Source organism: Cupressus sempervirens, chromosome 1, assembly GCF_028749045.1.
Source record: "Cupressus sempervirens isolate cs-2001-9-10 chromosome 1, ASM2874904v1, whole genome shotgun sequence".
NCBI classification, from domain to species: Eukaryota; Viridiplantae; Streptophyta; class Pinopsida; order Cupressales; family Cupressaceae; genus Cupressus; species Cupressus sempervirens.
In genome coordinates, this window is record NC_143118.1 from 29,072,689 (window position 1) to 29,093,919 (window position 21,231).

At 35.1% G+C, this 21,231-nt stretch overlaps 1 protein-coding gene across 1 annotated transcript in view; it reads left to right on the forward strand.

The window, feature by feature from the left end:
* The first annotated feature begins 16,386 nt into the window (after positions 1-16,386).
* The window catches only part of LOC149576008 (altered inheritance of mitochondria protein), a 73,410-nt gene continuing 68,565 nt past the window's right edge, over positions 16,387-21,231 (forward strand). The window contains exon 1 of the mRNA XM_089816126.1: positions 16,387-16,744. Within this exon, the coding sequence (XP_089672252.1) occupies positions 16,564-16,744 (181 nt within the window). The 5' untranslated portion in view covers positions 16,387-16,563. The remainder of the gene's footprint in view (positions 16,745-21,231) is intronic.

Below are 21,231 nucleotides of genomic sequence, written 5' to 3' on the forward strand. Positions count from 1 at the left end.
TCCTTGTTCTTTGTGTATTTGTGCTCCATCTTACCATTTTTAACACTCGTGTTCTTGTTAGAACATCTAGCAAAAAACTAACCAACCTCGTTGCATTTGAAAATGGGTAATTTACCTTTGAATATTCTTTTGACTCTTGGTAGCCTTCTTGTAAGAAATGTTTCAATATCATCTAGTTCTTCCTTTGAATTTGATTCATTTTCATCCATGTTCTTCTCTTTCTTTGAACTTCCAATGGTCAGTGATGAATTGAAAGCATTCTCAATATTAGTCACACTATTATCATAATTACTTAATTCAAATGCAGTCAAATGGCCAACTAAACCATCAAGAGTAAGATCATAACTAGGCATAGCTCTAAATTCTTGAATTGTAGATACTCTTATAGCATAAATAGGTAAAAGTGTTTTGAGAACTTTACTTACAACTTCTTCATTAGTAATGGCACCTCCAATAACTTTGATAGCACTTACAACTTCCTTGATTCAGTGGACATTCTAAATAATATTTCCTTCATCTCATCATATTTACGTCTTAAACATTTTTCTTTTTCTCTTAACACATTATTATCTCCTCCGTGCACAAGTATCGTCTTGTCCCACATTTATTTAGTAGCAGCATAACTTTTGACATCATGAAGCTCAAATTCATTTAATACAAAAGCAATCTCAATCATGAGATTGTTTTGTTCTCTCTTATGGTTCATCTCATCAAATGTCATAGGACTAGTGGGAGCATTGTATCAGTTGTCTAGATAGAATAGTGCATTGTCTCCAATTCTTGATAGATAAAGATTCATCCTTCTTTTCCATGAGGAAAATTTATCTTTGTTCATCTTTGGTATCTCTCTCTTATACATATTTGGATATTTAGCTCAAGTCCATTCAATTTTCTTCCTTCAAGCACTCAAATTTGATACCAATTGTTAGATAACTAAGAGGTGGGGTGAATTAGTTATAACTAGTTATCCTGTAGGCCTTAAAATAATTTTGTACCAAATTTAACTTCTTTATTCCATATCAATAACTCAATAACCATATTGCTAGAAAGTAAATCCCACCAAGATAACTAAGAGGGGGAGGGAGGGGGGATGAACTAGTTATCAGATTAATATTATTTTTATCAACCTTATTAAACTTCAAACATGTGATCAATATAAACAACAACCATAAGAAGATACACATACACGATAACACCAAATATGTTAACTATGGAAACCCTTGATCAGAGGGAAAACCTCAGTGGGGATGGTACCCAAAAAAGATGTACTAATATATAAGTTCCTTATAAGAGGATGGACTATGTTGGGAGCTAATGAAATACATTAAGTACATATCAATCTTTTTTAGAAGACTTTGAACCCCTATGAGGAGATTCCAGCCATGTTAAAAGTTGTGTTGACACTGTTAGGAGTTGTAGAAGGCAGAAGGACCCTCTCTCCAAATAACTTCAGCAACAAGACCACTTAACTCAACTATCCAACTAGCCTCTATATTATTCCTTTTAGAATAATAGAAATTCAATTGATCTCAAAAACTTAAAACTTTCTTTGTCCTCTTATTGTGCCTCTTCCACACCAAAATACTTCTCAGATCTCAATACTAGATCCACAAACTCGCATCACAATGATCCCTTTGATCGCTTACTCGCATTTACCAATTTTCACAAATCTAATACAATTTTCTTACATCCATGTTAAAACGAAGGAAACAATTCTTCCTTTATACCAAGCCCTCAAAATTATTCATTGAGTCAGTCTTGAGGCGTTCCCAATTATAATTATAATAGGACCTTATTAAGATAACATGCTACATTATATCTTCTCACAATTACATAAGAGTGACAACTCATAATATTTACAACTTCTCACATGTACAACCTTAGACTTCGTGCACTTATTGATGTCATTATCAGGTTGTCTTCTTCCTCAATCTTACTTTGCTCATCCAAATTTTATCCTTGTTTGGATATATAATTCAAACATTAGAAACCACTTCTTAGGTACTCTGTCTGCAAATTATCTTCTGTAAATCTTGAATAACTCTCACCGGCCTTCAAGTTTCTACATGCACACTTGACCAATGAATCAGGATACACTGTAGAATATGTACTTAACTGTAGTTGACCTCATTATCAATCCTCGATTCATATGACATTAAACATTGTATTCTACTCTACCAATCTTCACAGTATGTTGACATCAATGACAAACATAGTCATGAATGCAACATTGTCAAATTTTCCAATGCTTTGGCAATGCTAACAATCTCCCCCTTTGGAATTGATGGCAACATAGGTAAAAAAAACATCCAAGTTAGGAGAATACCAAACATATTGCTCTCATATTTTCAAATCATCTTCATCAATCAAATCTAAAATTCTTAGTAACAACTCTCCCGTTCTATATACATATCTTTCCATTCTTTTTCCCCTATTAACCTCAATCTTTTTTGTTACTAAAATAAAGAAAAGTTTTATTTTCTTTGTTGTATAGAAGCCCATTGTGGTCATTTAATTCACTATGTTGTGTGAGTAATAGACAATGAATTTCTTAGCGTGTTTAATCCAAGTTCACATACGAGCTGGTAAGTGTAAGAATCATTTATTGACTAGTCCATTAAGACTTCAAATAAACAGGCACATGGGATATGTTTCATATTTGTAGTCTCAATGCAACAAGTGAAAGACTCTCTAATATTATTGCACAATTCTCCATTTCCTTAATTGTGTCAAATTATAGTATTTAAAAGTTTGGAGGAAAGGGTGGAAAAGATAATGTTTTATTAGTGAAATAAGGACATAATTCCTCCACTATGTATATAAGATGTTTTAATTTTAGAAATATATTGTTTTAGGCTTTGCACTGGTTATGGTAGTATTTTAGTTGGTGTTAAGAGAAAATGAGCATTGAAGTTATAATTTGTGTCGATGAATGAATATGTATGTTGGTAAGTGTGTGGTTGATTGTAGATGTATATGTGTTACATATGTGGATGTGTTGCATTCTCTATTTAATAATTAATTAGTAAATATTAAATAGCTTTTACCTTTTAGGTTACCCTTTGTAACTTTTTAGGTTACCCTTTCGGGTTTCAATCTCCTTTTATAAGGATTGATCTCTCTATAAATTATTAATTCACTTTTGATAACATCAATCTCTTTTTTTTGCTCATCAAGAATGTCTCATCTATGGATCTGGGATTTCCAGCCTCCAAAGCTTTTTGCTTCTCTCTTTCTATGACAGGTGTTTGCATCCAGGTGATTCTTGGGAGCTATGGGGTTGATCTTTCATCAATTTGAACATGGTATCAGAGCTCCATATCTTCATGCCCCTATTCTGTTTATGAGAAGTTTGTCATGGCTTTCAAATCTGTGCTTTTTGTTTAGAGGGTTTCATTTTAAAAAGTTTTTCTTATATTAAATCTAAGGGTCATGTTTTTTCAATATATTTTGAGCCCAAATGGACCTCACCATTGGATTTGTAGCACCCAAAAACTCCTATTTTCATATAAAATTTGTCCAATTTGGACACAATTGAAATTTGAGGCAAAATATTGCTCCCAGATTTGGGCACTCTTCACAAGGTGATGTTTTTTTTTCTTTTTTAACAAGAAAAAGAAATAAAGCCTTTTTAAAATAAAGAAACACACATTTTTTCCAAAAAAAACAAAAGTTTCAAAAAGAACTTGCATGCTTTCTTAAAAAAAAAAATTAAAAATCATGTGATGCTTGCATCATTGAAGGATGCATATGTCAGCAAGGTACTAACACATGTTAGTCCAAGTTCTGACATAGCAAGTTTGACAGCCATAGGTGTGACGTCAGCAATTTTGGAGCCAAAATTTGACAACCTTCAAACTGTCTCTTCTTTGATTTGTTTTGTCCTAAAAAATTGTTTGTGGTTTTTTGGTCATATCTTTGTTTCGTATGGAGGTATTTTTTGAAAAATGTTATATCATCATAAAGCTCTTTTTGAGATCATCATGATGGTTAGGTTATTTGGACTTTTGATGTTGTTTGGCTTCTTGTTTATGCAGTCAAAGCTAGAAGTTCTATTTTGTACTCTGGGAGACATATTTTGGGCATCCGATCTCTGATTTGGGAATTCTTTATATTGTTGGAAAGGTATTTCCGAGATCTTTCTAGTAATGATGGTTATTTTTCCAAATTCTTCTCTAGACTAAATCTCTAGGCACATTCTATTTAATCTTTTGCATTTTTGTATTTTGCTGGATATTTGGGTTGTTTCAGGTCCGAGGATCAATTTCATTGCTTTAGATGATTCATCACGGGTTGTACTATTTGTTGTATCAGACTTATGTCTCTTTTGATCTTTTTTGACATCCTTTTGTAGTTTTTTTTGCAAATGCATTGAGATAAAGTGTCACTCTATTGTATTTCAGGATCTTGCACATCTTTGTGTTTTGTTGCACTCACACTACATTATAAAGTGCCATGGGGGGATAGTTTTTTGCCTTTTAGTGCCCTCTTTCTTTTTCAAGTAAGTGTCCCTTCCATGACATTAGCCCCATGATGTGTCAATGACACATGCCTTTATACGTGTTTGTACCTCTTCCTCACTCTCGATGTTCTTGGTTCTTTTTGTTTTGTAGGAGATATTGGCCCCATTTCTCAGTTACCTATCACCTCACCCTTGTCTACATTAGGGGGTGTTCTTTTGTTGTTTCTCATGCTTCCTTGGTTTGATTGATCAATTCTTTAAGCTTTGGTGTTTCATGCCATCTGTATTTTTGAGTTCAATTGTTTGCCTCCTAATTCGATGTAGATTATAGTCTTCTCTACCTAGTCAGGTTCTATTTTAGAGGAGGTTCTAAGGATCAACAATTTCTTTTTTATAGAGTTTTTTACTTCTTCACGCTTCTCTAATGTTTCTTCATGATCACTCTTTGTTCCTATTTTCTGGAACATTTCTCTAGTTGGAGGCTTCTGCAGTCCTTAACTAGGTTTTCAGCTATCTCTTTTTCCAGTAGAGTTTTTCTTACTGGGTTTTCTCTATTTCTCTGTTTCATAGAGATTTAGTTGTGATTGGGTAACTCATTAAGCCTTGTTGTTGAGACCCAAGTTTGCTTTCAACATTGCATTGTAGTTTCCTTTCTCTTTCTACATTGTTGCTCATCTTAAGTAGGGGGGGAGGAGCGGGGGGGGGGTGTGTTAGAGAAAAAGGTTAATTTAATTTCATTAATTAAATTAACTTTTCTCCCTTCTTAAGATTTCACTTTATGTGATTTTTGCATTCTCTATTTAATAATTAATTAGTAATTATTAAATAGCTTTTACCTTTTAGGTTACTCTTTCAAGTTTTGATCTCCTTTTATAAGGATTGATCTCTCTATAAATTATCAATTCACTTTTGATAATAGCAATCTCTTTTTTTTGCTCATCAAGAATGTCTCATCTATGGATTTGGGATTTCTAGCCTCCATAGCTTTTTGCTTTTCTTTTCTGTGACATGTGTTTGCATTGAGGTGATTCTTGGGAGCTATGATGTTAATCTTTCATCAACTTCAACAAATGTATTACCAATAGATGTTCTGATTAGATGATGCATTGAGAGAATTTGCATTTTCATGACTATTGGTATAGGTTATCTTTGAGAGTGGGGTGTTTTTTTAGAATGGTGATATTGTTGTTGGCATTGTTGTGGATAGGGGAATCGTATAGGCATTTGTTCAAGCAATATGGGTGGTGGTATATTATGACATTAGAGATCAATGGAGTTGGATAACACATTTTTTTATTGTAGGAATGATGTTGATCCAAGGTTTGTATATTAAAAAGGAAATAGGTATATTAGAACTCATAAGATGAAGTAAGTGGTGACATGAGTAGGGTTATGTGAAGTGTTGGTCAAAGGTATTATGGATAAGAAACTTTCCCACCCTAAAGGATTGATGAAATTTGAAGAAACAAATTAACCCTTTCTATGCCTTATTAATGCAAAACTCTAGTGAGTTGAGGTGATCAATTGAAGTAAAAGAAATTCAAAATGATTGAAAATATAAAGTAAAGGAAACAAAAAAATCTTCATATCACTGAGTGATACAAATATTTAATCTACTAGGAACATAAAAATAATTAGTCAAGACCATTTGGTTACCTTCATTAGTTCACTATCTTGGATGTATATGTAAATATTGAACTACGATGAATATTTAGGATGCCAATATGGTGCATGCTTGTCCTATACAAATAGGGTACAAAAGCTGAGGCCAAAACTACAAATTGATAACTAATTAATAGAACCAAAATGATGGCTAGTGCAAATAACCAAAAGTTTTCTACAAAGTAAAAATAACTATTTTAAAGTAGAGAAAAAGTGAGAAGAAGATCTTACATCAAAGAGGTAGAAGAATCCCAAGATCGCTCATTGCCTCCTTTAAAAACTACATGTAGGATATAAAGAAGAATGTTTGAGCAATGATTTAGAGCATGCCAAAAGTTAAATCCTCATTTTGGTGTTTTTGCATCTACAAACAACCAAGAGATATCACTTATCGAGACCCTTCATGGGAGGCAATTATCGACTAAAGCTAAAATGTTGGAGACTTTAAGTGCATCCCAATGATGGATCATGTAGTATGACGTGAAATGTTGATGGTAAAAAATTGCTACACAATCGAAGCCAAAAACAAGAATTCATTATCATGGATTGTAGAAATCTGATATCACTTATCGAGACCCTTCATGGGAGGGAATTATTAGTTAAAGCTAATATATTGGAGACTTTAAGTGAATCTTGATGTCAGATCATGTAGTATGATTTGAAACGTTGATGGTAAAAAAATGCTTCATAATCAAATTTAGAAATAATAATTCATTATCATGAATTGTGGATATTTGATATCATTGATTAAGACCCTTCATGGGAGGGAATTATCGGTTAAAGCTAAAATGTTCAAGACTTTAAGGACTAAGCTTTCAAATTTTTGGTTTCCTTGGTTCTCTTGCATTATGACGATGGATCATGTAGTATGATTTGAAGCATTGATGGTAAAACATTGCTACAAAATCAAACCCAGAAATAAGAATTCATTATCATGGATTGTGAAAATCTGATATCACTAATAGATATGTGATAAAATGATAATATGAGAATAAAAAAATTAGTGAAAAATTAACAAATAAGATATGATAATAAAATAAGATATAAAGATAGATAGAGGAACACTCCCCTTTGAAATCAAGAAGTTAGAGCTTCATGGAGTGACAATGCGAGTTAAGTTGGTACATGGCGAAGGATGGTAGGGAAACATGAGATGATCAAGATCTATTAAAACTATCAAACTATGATGAGAGAGAGAGACTTTGACCAATTCGAAGATTAGGAGTCAAGAGAGATGGAAACAAGGCTAAAGATTAAGTTTAAACATGGTTGGATGATTCTAACCATTAGCGGGTGGTGGAAGGAGGCATTATGCTACTAGAAATAGTAGATGTAATTTCTTAATGACTACACGCATGTCTAGAAATTCATAGGATGAGTGTGCATCGCACGTATGCCTCCACCACATGCGTGTATGCTTATCCAAATAGGTTGCATGGTAAAGAATCGAGAGAACAAGCTAAGAAGGTTGACGGGGTGATATGGAAGCTTAGTCAAAAAATTATTTTTTAGCCAAAGTGGAGGCATTATAGGATGAATAACTAGATGGGGCATATTTAAAATATTATCTTTTCCCCCACTATAGGCTGAGTGAAAGTGCGAGCTAAATTAGACAAGCAAAAATTACCTCAGAGTATTTAATCCATGTGGAGTTTCCCATAAGAAAAAGACACTGACTTTGAAATATCACATTATAGCATTTAAGGTATATACAAACATGCCAGATGAAAGAGATGACGACGACAATCAGATACCAATCATGAGATAATGATTACTGATGTTACTAAAATATGGGTAGCAAATTGTGTTATGCTATATAACTATACAATCGAACGTGAATTACCAAATTAAGACCACACAAGGGGGTTCATATTTGCTCAAATAATACAAATGCCTTGATTACGAGAATGGTTTCCTTGTCATTACGAATTTATCAAATTAGAAATATTTTTATATTAATAATGTGAAACAAACACATAGATTCAAAAACCACATATGATGTATTAGAGTTCTATAATTCAGAAATACAAAATACAAAATATATTCTTGTTAGACTTCTAGTAGAATCACATAACTAAGAGGGGTGGGGGGTGTTGAATCAATTGTGTCAATATCTCACAATTTTTTCACTAATCTTGTATGCAGTGGCCACATGGATCCAATAATCTTGCTCGGACATACCTCCACTAGTTTTACAACACTATCTATACAACGAAATAAGTTGATGTTAATGGAAACATATCTCTCAAATATGTGAAGGCACACATTTGTCCAACATTACCCTTCCCCACCCACCCACCACCACCCCCATATTTTAAATAAATAAAACCTATAATTAATTTTTTAAAACTCTAGTATGATGAGATAATTGAAGAACTATGATAGAAGAGAAGTAACACACTCAAGGTTAGTTATTATACATTTATGTAAACATGATAGAGGAAGTTGAAGATTTGTTAGTATGGAATATGAAAATTTGTCTTGAGGGGATGAATGGTTATTTTCTTATATTTAGAAGAGTTTTTAAGACTAGTTTATATCTAGGTTATTTACATTAAGTGTAATATAAATATGTGTGTTATGAATGATTATAATATCCATAAATGACTAATGTTACATAAGATCCTAGGCTAATCAATGTGCATGTCATTTGATGATAAGTTTAGTTTACACAACTACTCTTAGCTTTTTATTTGATTAAATGTTGAATTTTTTAAGAATAATTTTTTTTTAATGTGGTTGGAAGATAACTTTATTTTAAAAGGAGGTCCAGGCTCTAAATACCTCTATTTTAAAGTGCAAATGGAAAATATGGTAGTTAGAATAATATAATTTTTGTAGATAAAAGAAAAGAAGAAAGAGGGTAAGGTGTGAAACTATTTAAGAGTGTAATTGTCATAAGAAGTACGACCAAGTACACCATTTCATGCCCTAATTATTAGTGTGGTATGTTATCATTATGAACATATTTTCTATTTTTTAATTATATGAAACAAGAACATAAATTCAAAAAATCAAACAATATGTATAAAAAAGTATATCATTTTAAAAGTAAATAAATCAAGTATACATTATTCGACAAATATAATAATAAAACATATTTTCCTTTTCAAAATTTCAAAACTTTATATATCGACTATATGAATAAAATAAAATGAAAAGTTTTATAAACAATAATTCATTATAGTACTTTTTCTTAACTAGTGATTGTGGGATATTATCTAGTTTGTTCCACACAAGGTAGGACTACAACTAAAGAAACTTATTTTTTACTTGAGCACATAGAATCATCTAATTTACAAACATGATAGCCAATTAGATATATAGAATCCACCAACACACTAGTCTAATGGGGGGAAATTACCACAAGTTTGGATGTGTGCTAATAACAATACTAGCAATAATGCCAAGGTTCAAATTTGCAAGAATATTGGAACTAAAAAGATAGAAGCCTATGATCACATAAAATCACTACAATTCAATAAGAATTTGAAACTAAGAACAATATCAACAATACCACAATTTGTTTATCACACTATTCAATAGACATTAATTAAATTATTTTAACTAAAATAAATTTGAGATTAATAATATTGTGTGTGTGTGTGTGTCTATTCTAAGAATAGGCCCTTTATATTCAAATTAAGTTCAAGTTTTTTCTTAAAGGCTAGGGGATACAAGATCACCTCATAAGCTGTATATATCAACTATTCATAAAAAATGGGGTAGAGCCCAAATAAAGCCACCTTAGGCAACCAAAGTTATGTCATTCCTTTGGGAGGGGGGGAGATCTTGGTATTTGTCTTTACCCATACATCAATGGGGCTAGGGGTCACGTCTAGAAGAGACCGCCCATCTTTATTTTATTTATCTTTATCTTCTCCTTTATCCCTCATAAGAGGTGAAATTGTCAAAGCTAGACAAGGAAACCACATAGTGGGCCAAGTAGACTCTCATTAAGCATTAGACCAATCGAGGCCAACAAGATTAGAGTGGCATCAATAATCAAGGTCTAACCCATGAAAAAGTGACAATACAATAGAGAAGTTGAGTGAACTCCACCCAACTCCAATATTATTGAGTTTATTGACATAACTATAAAATACGGAGAAAAGTATAGAGTTGCCCATAAAAAGGGCATTTTGGATTAGGAACCCCAAATGCTTGAGTCTAAAACCCTTGAAAAAATACACACCAGACAAAGTGTGCAATGCTGAGTTTAGAAGTGGTAGACCAAATAGTAAGAAACCTAAGTCTATAGGCTTTATAAGAAGATTGCAAATGCACTACTGGTTGAGAATGGTGACCATAGGCAAATGTGACACCAACCACTGATAACCCATCTTAGGTTTGTAACTAGAAAGGGCAGTCTAAGGATACCACTTCCAATCTTTCCACCAAGGCTCGACGGATTGGATACCAAGTTAATGAAGCAAATATGCTGGAGAAGTTTAGACAAGCAAATCAAAAGCTTGTCGAACAAGTCGACTGAGGCAAATTTGAACCTGGAGGTCATCCCACATCCCAAGACTCATAGTGGCTCTTGAAAATAGGTCCCAAGGAGTTCTAATGCATCATATGTAAAAATGTAGAGCACTGACCCCTTGGACCTTTGCAAGTGGAAAACCCTAGAAAAAATTTGGAGACCACTAGAGATTGTAGTGGTTCATAGAAAGCTCATCTAAAAACCCATATCTAGGGCACTAAAGCCAAGGTTAAATAGTTTCCCAAGCTCTCCAAATACTTTTTGAAATTAATGTGTCATGGATTTGAACTAAGTTATTTTTAACAAGAAGTGTTTGAAAGCCAATCCCTTTCTAGGATGGCATGTTAAGAAGGAATCCTAAAGAAATGCTATGTTAGAGAAGAATTTTCTAGGCCTCATGCCCAATTAAAGTACAAATAATCCATTTGGACATAGTGTAAGTTCTTTCTTTCGAGTGAAAAGGAGGTCCAAACCTCCAAAATCTTTGGGGAGCAACAACACTCCTAAGCAACTCTGTGAAACCCATGATGATCTACTCCAATTTCTCAAAGAAAAAATATGAGCTATTTTTTAGATTCATGTGTGAGGCCTTGAATAATAGTACACATGGGTAGTAGCCAAAACTTTACAACAAATCTTAAATTTTCCAACTAAAGAAAGTGGTTTAGTAATCCAGTATTCCAATTCCTTCTCTATCTCAGCAAGAACTACATTCCAAATGTCCATAGGTGAAGCTTGAAAAGGCAAAGGGAATGCCTAAAATATGGAATATTTCTCCATTTTGAATCCATTTTTGTCCATGTTGGGAAATCCAAGGCTAAGAATGAAGAAATAACTATTTGTAGCATAAAGTCTTATATCATTGAATGTTAGAACTACAAGCAAGATGAAAAGTCTCAAAGCATTGAAGACAATATTGACATTGTCTTCATCCTTAATAAGAGAGAATATAATTATCCACAAAATGCCCATTGATAAGTTGAACAGGTAACTTAGCTATGTTGGATAATATTGTCCTTAATGTCACACAAATGTCATATTAGTTATTAGTCTCAGCTAACCAAGCTCACTCGGTCATCGAAGAAAATGAAGCAGTCAGTATCAACCAAGCTCACTCGGTCATTGAAGAAAATGAGGCAGATAGTGTCAACCGAGCTCACTCGATTATCGAAGAAAATGAAGCAGTCAGTATTAACCGAGCTTACTCGGTCATCAAAGAAAATAAGGCAGACAAGTGTTAACCGAGCTCACTCGGTTATTGAAGAAAATGAGGTAGACAGTGTTAACCGAGATCACTCGGTCAACAAAGGAATTTGGCAAAGACAGTTTCCACCGAGCTCACTCGGTCATCTATGGAAACTCAGTACTTACCAAGTTCTCCTGGCGATTGAAGGGTTATCATGGAGTTCGTTGTATTAACCGAGCTCAGTCGGTTAACACAGGAATTATTTTCTGAACAGTATTAACCGAGCAGGGTCGGCTAGTAAAGGGATTTGTAATTTTAATTATTTCTAGCTGACTATCATATTTGTTTGTTTATTGGTCAATGATTTGAGCCGATTAAGATAATCTGAAAGGTATATATGGTCACTCAAGTTGTAAATCAGAATAGAAGTGTGAAAAAGTTATGAAGGTGCATTATAGTGTGAAATAAAAGGGCGAATGTTCAGAAAAGTCTGATGAAGGATCAGATGCGTTGAAGGAGCTAAAAAGTTGTATTTGATCAATAAGGATTCAGTCAAGAATAACAGAGATCTGTAATTAGCAAAGATAAGTTGCATATTGTATTAGATCACTTCATTGTTGCTTTCTAACCATTGTAACAGTGAACTCAAAATCTCTTAACAGAGTTGGTTTAACAGCCATTCTATTAAATCCTCTAACAAGGTGACAGTTCAGTTGAATTGTTCTAAAGACCTCTAGCAAGGCCACTCCTAACAGGGTGATTAAATCCTCTAACAGGGTCACACCTAACAGTGTGTTTTGTACCCTTTAACAGGGTTGGCTCCTAATAGGGCTCACTTCAGAAGAGTGAAAAACAGTAACTAGTTACATTGGTGGTTTTTCCCATATTGGGTTTCCACGTTAAATCTGGTGTCTCTAGTGTTCATGATTGCTGAATTGTTTTTGGTTATCAGTTCTTAATAATAATTATTATTTGCTGCATTTTCAAGTTTCAGTAATTTGTAACTAAGAACAAACTTTTAGACATCTAAGGGACAATGAAATGTTTTTGTGGTAACTGATTCACCCCCTCCCCCTCTCAGTTACTCCATTATCATTTCCAACAAGCTAGGGGAATGCCTTTGACAAGGCCAAATGAGATTGTGATAACCAACAAGTAACCGAAGCCTTCAACAACAAGGACATATAAAGTTGAGGCTCGAGGACAACCCTCCTAGATAGATGTAAAAAGGCCAAAGGCTTCATATTATTGATCATTTATGGTGATGCAAATAGAAGCATCCCAAAAGAACACATGTAGAGACTAGATAAATCTAGGACCAAAGCCAAGAGCTTGAAGCATAGCCAAAATGAAAGGCAATTCTATGTACTTGTAGGCTTTAGGAAAGTCAATCTTAAAAAAGATTGTAGCTTTCTTGGAATTTTCAGCCCATTCCATGCCTTCAATGAACCTAGAATTAATGAAACCAATTTATTCAGGCCTAAACACCAAACGAAGAATATGACAAATTGTAAGAGCCAAAGCTTTTAAAATAATCTTATAGGAGACATTAAGTAAAGCGATAGGCCTCTAGTTGCAAATGTCTTCACGATTTTCTATCTCGAGGATGAATTTAATGTTGCTTATGGTAATAATTTTGCCTAGTGATTGAGAATGAAAGGCTTCCAAGTAGATCTTATGAAGGTTGGGGGTAACACAATCCTAGAAGGCTTTGTAAAAATCACAACGAAAATCATTACATCTAGGGGCCTTGTCAATGGTGAGCATTTGATCACATAAAATCTTCTATTCATTGGAGAGCCCATTAGGCATAATGACAATGAAATCTTTCAAAGCTTGGTCCCTATTAGTTGAACTCCCTATGATGTGAACATCTTTTCACAATAATAAATAGAAGCATGAAGAATGTTAGGAAAAATTGTAAGCACAACTCGCCCTTCCTTAATCTTCTTAATACTACTAAGGTATGACAAACTCTCACAACCAAAAAGAATAATTGAGAAGTTTTATCACCAACCTTAAGCCAATGAAGACAAGCTTTGATTTGGGCACCTCTAGTAGAATAGTTATCAACAACCTACTTTTGATGCTAAAGTTGGGCAAGCCTAACTTGAAGGTCAACATTGAAGGGATTCAAGTCCAAAGATTCAATGGCAACACATTGAAGATATTTGGTGTTGGCATCATAGAATCACCTATGGTACATAACAGGATGGTGACCATACATCCACATGAATCTTAGGCTACGATGTCATTCCACCACTTAATTTGACCAACTGGTTAAGCTAGACTAGGCTTCGTGTTCTAAATCCTTTGAATGTGAGTCATAGTGGTTTGATGATTAAGAAAATGAATTCTTGAAGCATGCATATTAGTTGTTTGTCATTCAATGGTAAAAATAACAGGAAAGTGGTCTTACCACATCACATCAACTAAAGGAATGATAGGTAATTCCCAATCTTTAGAAAAGGAGAAAAAAGATTTTGCAGTAATCATGACATGATCACAACTTTTAAAAATTATGTTATAACCGAATCTAAGATTAGACCAAGTATGGAAAATATCAATGAGATAATGATAAATTCTATTGGGATAAAAAGGCCCAACTTAGTATGCATGTAGTATCGGTCTTCCCTCTCTCCAACATCATTGAAAAGGTAAAATTCCATCCTTATCTAAAACCACCTCAACCATATTAAAGTCTCCACACATGATCCAAGTTCTAGGTGGCAAAGAGTTCACTATCCATCGGTACATATGTGATAATTCAACAACTTCATTAGGAGCACGAATATTAACTATCCCAAAAGAACAATTGTTTAACAACATCAAAACCTATATAGTTCTTTGCATGAGGTTAAAACCTTGAGTAATCACAATATAATGCCAATGAGGGGAAAAAAAGGTAGTGATTCCACCTTGACCAACATCACATGCTAAGAAGAGATAACCATGCTATCTGGCCAAATAACACGACATGCAACATTAAGCATGAAACCAACAATTTTGACTACTTGGAAACAAAGAACATCTAGGCTAGAAACCCTTTGATGAACATCTCTAACAAAGTACTTCCTATGGAGGTCGGTAAGACCTCAACTATTCTATGAGATGTAGTTAATGTAAAAAAATCTTGCATAACATTTTCATTCTGAAGAGAGGATAAACTATTATGCAATAAATCTAAACTGGTTTTGAATCTATGAAGAGAATCTCCACTTGAGATGACTCTTCACTTTTCTAAGCCGCCGTAGATAGTCTCAACATGCCCAAAAGGGTTGCAAGAGTGACACAATGACTAAGAAGCGCTAGTAGTAGATGTTGCTCATAAAGTGTGGACCCAAGTGGACAAAGAAGCACCTGCAAAAGCCTCCTTCCCCTATGGGCTAGGGTTTGAAACTAGAGCGGGCACCACTTGAGTAGAAGGAGCTTGAGGGAGTTTCCATTTTTGATTGAGAAGCATAGCCAACCTACTACTTTGGGACAAAGCTGAAGAGTTCTTGCCTTTTTGAACCATTGTGGTCCATTCTTCACTTTTTTTCCTTGCTTCCACCAGTTGAGAACCAACCTCCTCAGGAGGTGATTTCTTTTGTGGCACAACCAGAGGCCAATCCTTGATCTTATGCTTTGTCGAGTGACACCTATAATAGATGTCGGGGAGATTTAAATAAAACACCTTATGGGTGGAAGTATGACCACCTACCTAAATCTCCATTGTCTCTTTGAGGTCCCTCGAAAGGTCGACCTCAACACAAACCCTCTTTTGAGGTCGAGCATTAAAAAACTAGTTAGTTTCAAGATAAACCACCTTGCCAAGAGATTGAACAATGATTTGCATGAAAGATCAACATGAAAAGGGCAACCCACACATGAACCCTCAACTTCTTATCATCTAAGATAAAAAAGACTTCAGACCTACGTTGAAAAACCAACACAAAAGACTAGATACACCATATTCCATGAGAGAGGATAACCCCAACATGGAAAGGGTTGGAGAAACAAAAATTTAAAAAAAGTTGGGTAAGGCTTTTGATGCCACCCAATAGAACTCCATTAGGAGCCCAAGCTTTGACCACCCATTCTCACAACATGCTTTCAAGAGGGATTCTACCTACTACCAAAGTATGTTTCTCTAGCCATTCATAGACATCATCAAAACTTGAACATGATGCACAACATAAGATGATGACATATCTCGTAAAACACTTCCAACACAAATTTACGAAGGCATTTGTTTGGAGGTGGTGCCATGAGCATTTGTTGCAGTAACTCCATCTCCAACACCAACATCAATTGCTATGCCAAAATTGACCTAAACTATTATAAACCCTATTTATCCATGCATCTTATTTATCCATTAGTACTATTGTTTCATATATTAAAAAAAAAATGGTACTAATATGCATCTTATTTATTTATCCAATAGGTAGGCTAGTACCATTGTTTCACATTTAAAAAAAAAAAAATGGTAATATTGTCTCATGTGACCTTCATTATTCCCCATCAAGCGGTATAATGCGAAATGATGAGTGCCACGGTAGATGCACCCAATTGTATCTACATACGATCTCATAAGCGTCTGTCACAGACAATTATCACTTTACAATTACGATAATAAAAACAGAGCTGTTTGCCAGGATTTTCATTTCCATTTATCCGAAGAAATCCTAAAGCAACTTTGCCATGGATAACTGAACATAGACATTAATTTCAGATTACAATAGTGGTAGTATATGCCACACAGGAAGGGGGAGGTTTCGAAACCCCATGGGCGAAGACCAAGTTTTCGAGATGAACAAAGAAGATAACAGTAGTACAACCGAAGGGGGATCGAATAAGAACATTAATAAGGCCAGGTCTTGCAAGGGTTGCTTGTATTATTCGTCGCAGTTGAAGACCAAACACCGGAACCCTCTCTGCGTTGGATTCAGCAGGGCTTTACAACAAGGTACACCAATTCATGTTTATCTTGCAAATTTCCCAAAATTAGGCTAGGTTTTATCCCTTACCTTGTTTTTCAGATCTAATTTCATTTTCTATGAATTTTGGTGGACTTCAAATGTCTTTCGGAAAATATCAACGAATTTGCATCATTCATTCACGTGTTATAGAAATAGAGAATGTTTGTGCTAGAAAACTTTGTAAGTGGTTTTCTGTATCACCGGAGAGATATTTCGGACGTTTTTGAGGATTATTCTATGAACTCTTTGAGAAATTATCTCCCTTGGAGATATATAAATATGAAGGTTCAAAATTTTAATATTTTAATTTTTTAACCATTTTGTTTTGATTGTAGTTTTTCGGGAGATTAATTTTGCACTAAACTTCTGTGTTAGACTTTGTAGGTTTTTAAGGTTCCTATAACTTTTAAAAATCATGGTAAGTCTCGTGTAACATCTGGCCCTTGCCCGAGAGATCTCGATTCTGTAAAACTGAACCTGGACTTGCCCTTGGCATCATTGTGGTATTGTATTGACCGCATCTAGACGTGGTATTTTATTCAAGTTGGATATGGAATTTGATCGAAATGTAATGCTACATGATGTATCCAAGGGATTTGAACCAGCATGTTTGATATGATATATAGTCCAAAATTAAATCTTTACATGCAATATGAATGTGGTTTAATTTGATTTTAACTCTTTATCATTTGTCCGTGGGATTTGGATCAGCAACATGGATGTTATAATCTATTTATCTAAACTTTATGGTGCAGGTTAGCACCTAGTCATTGCAGGAATTCAAGGTTCCTGTCAACGCCACCCAACTGTACCTTTAACTCAGCCAGCTTCATTGAAATGATGAAGGGAAATTTTCAGGTTTCCTCCTTGTACATGTCCTTCCCCCAAATAGGACTGCTTTGGCACTGGGATCTTACTTCAGCTATCTATATTGTTCAACACAACGTTAATTTCTCCAAGGTACATGTGCTTGAAGATTTTCTGGCACAAATTTTTCACCTTCAGCTTTGACACCGCTCTGAATAGTACAACAACCAGAAACATAGCTGTAATGTCTGTGTTATCATGGTAACTGTGGTGAGACCACAGTGACCAAGGACTTCCTTGACTGCAACTGTAAGCATCTGCAGCAGACGCTTGTTCGTTACTTCTCCGAAAAAAGGCATCACACTCTTTGTTGTCTGCAGGCATATTGGCATATCCATCCTTCAGGTGTTATGTTTTTTGGTTCCAAAGTGGTGACTCACATTTGGCAATTGGGTATGGAACTCTGGTATGGCAGATTTTGTTTGGGGGATTGGGTATGTCCCACCCCCATACACACGTGCTCTCGCGCACACCAACGTATGTATGTATGTGTGGTGCAGGAGCACCTTGTTGGGAGGTTGGTGCCTCTGTCCCCTCTAAGTGAAGGTACTGTTCAGCATAGACCGATGGATTTGTGACATGTGCTTCACTGCCTCCCGTGGATCCTTGTCTCTGGCTGTTGTAATGTTCATTGACAGCTCGAGCTTTTGGTGTAATGGCAACGGTGATTCCAACAAGTGGTATTAGAGCTCTGGGTTATGGGTTTAAATCCCTCGGGTCATGCAGAGGGGGGAATTGTTGGGAGGTTGGTGCCTCCGTCCCCTCTAAGCGAAGGTATTGTTCAGCATAGACCGATGGATTTGTGACATGTGCTTAACCGACTCCCATGGATCCTTGTCTCTGGCTGTTGTAATGGCCATTGACAGCTCGAGCTTTTGGTTTAACCACAACGGTGATTCCAACATGCCTAACATATGAACATTCCAAGAGGTTAAGGATCATAACAAGCTCCATTTGAGTCATTTTAAGTCATATTGAGTCCATCAAGGGATTTAAAAAAAGGTATGTAATCATTGTATTGAAATGTCCAAGTTGTGTTGATAAGGTCCTAGATTGGTCAGTATGGTCAAATTATGTAAATGTACCTATGAAATGGTAAATAGAGTGTAAAAGGGTCATGGATACTTTATTGTGATGTGTCCTAGGTGTCTATGAAAGGTTTTAAGATCAATTATATTGAATTGCAACATTGCAAAACCTTGCATTTTGGTAGTTGCACCAAAAGTTGTCACAGGGAATATGTTAGGTTCAAATGGTGGTTAAGCAGTTTGTAACTTCCAAGAGCATGATAAAGGTCCTGTGATGGTCGAGTTCAAGTGTGGATGCAAGCTAGAGGGTAAAATTTAAGGATTCAAATTAAGCACTCCTGACTGTTCTGCCAGATCTGGAGACAGTCATGGAGTTGGGTAAGTTTTCAGTTGTAATCTTCCATGAAATGACCACTCAACACATGGGAAGGAAGGAGACTGTGTGTGAAAGCATTAGTTTTGAGAGAACAATGAATAAAGATAACATTTGTGCAAGTTTCTTATTAGTTCCTCTGTGAACAGTCACGGTTTTCCCTGCTCTTGCATGCTTTTTAGTACGTAAATAGATTGGGTAATCATCAACATCTATATGGAAATGAAAAACGATGAATTAACTTTCACTTGAATACATTTAGACATCTAGCCATGGATGATAACAAGAGATCTACTGGATTTTGTACAAAGTGCTATAAAACTCTTAATCACAGAGTATGCAGCAAGGGTTTTATTATAACTCCAGATTTAACCATTGAAAATTCTTGTTTTTGGTTTGATGGAAGGTAGACTCACATTCCTTTCAAATGCAATTGGTTTCAAATGAAATGGTTAAGGCATGTGGGAGAAACTGGATGCCCTAGTAGGCTCTGCCAGTACAACTGTGTGAATTGTCTTACTAATTGTATTTGGCATTTGTCTGGATTGAGACTTGTAAGTAATGATCAGACATGATTAAAATAATGCAGTAGGACTCAAGGACATGCATGGAATATTGGTACATTGAGGGTTGGAGTTTTGAAAAGGATGGAAAGCCTATATTGGGACGGTCATACAAATGACAGTCACACTAATTGGACTGTTTTGTCTGATTGGCTAAACTCTAGACTTGGTTTATGATTGTTGTTAGACATGTCCATGTGAAGGATAAGTACCCTATTTTTAGAGGAGTACCCCACATATGGTACCTTGCAGTTGATCTGATTGTAGAAGTGGTTTTATGTGGACAGGGTATGGATTTTAGATTGTACTTATTGTGCAGGTATGAGCAATGGGAACAACTTGAAAGGATCCTAACATGGTAAGGAGCACTAGTTGGTGGATGAATAATCCTGTGATCAGGAACGCAGAACTCTAGAATGCTGTAGACAAGTGAACATGGTGATGGTAATGTTTGATTGGAACTTACCTAAGGTATGAGACATGTTTGGTGTTATGAATTAATGGCTGTGACAATATCTTGTAAGTAGCATTGATATGTTGGCCCAATGGTGGATGAGGAATGCTTGATCCTTGATAGGGAATTGACGGTTGAATGAATGACTTGAGAGATATCGATTGATTATTGCTTGAGATTGAATCCCAGGGAAATGATAACTGATTAAGGAGTTGATTGATCATGATGGAAATGCCTCTAATATGTTGTTAATAAGACGTAATAGTGGTTTGATCTGTTGGATCCTAGATGGTAGATTAGTTTGGTAAGATGCTCTGCATCAGTGTGCAACTAGAAAACAAAGCGTAAATGTCACATACTAATACATGTATATGTCAGGTTGTGATATAGATATGTGTGTGTGTGTGTGTGTGTGTGTGTGTTCAGCTAAAAAACAAATTAAGTTTAGGATGTCACTTACTAATACATATGCTAAACAAAACAATTACAAATTTCAGATTTTGAAACATACCATACTAATTCAAGTTTTGTTTTCGATATCAAATGGATTGAACTAGAGTCTCATGATGCTTAGTCATTGTTTAACTTAGAAATAATACTAGTAATCAGTTTACTAGTCAGAACCGTATGGGTCATCGTCAATATCAAGATTGTCATCAACATTGACATTAGGTGATTGAACCCTATTATTACTTGCACCAAAAGTATGACAGTTACTTGACTCCTCTATTACGAGGTAATTGGTAAATACTTGCTTGTTAATAACAGAGACCGAAAGGTCAATTTATACAAAAGAATGAGACGATGTTTCCTTAGGAAACGATCGTAAAGAATAGAAACATTCTATTCCAGAGAAAGCAAAAAAAACGAAAGCAAACTAAAGCTTAAGATATTTACAAGATAACCATTAACTAATAATAGACGTCTTATCTATTATTGTAATACCCTCCCTTAATGGTTAATCTATCTAACACACCAAGCTGTTCTCTGAATTTGACAAACTTATCGGAACCAAGAGGCTTGGTGAGAATGTCTGCAGTCTGATCTGTGGTAGGAACATACTGCAGATCTATAGTCCCGTCTTCAACCAGCTGTCGTATGTAATGACAATGAACATCCACATGCTTGGTTCGTTCATGGAAGACTGGATTCCGTGCTAATTTGATAACGCCTTTGTTATCAACAAACA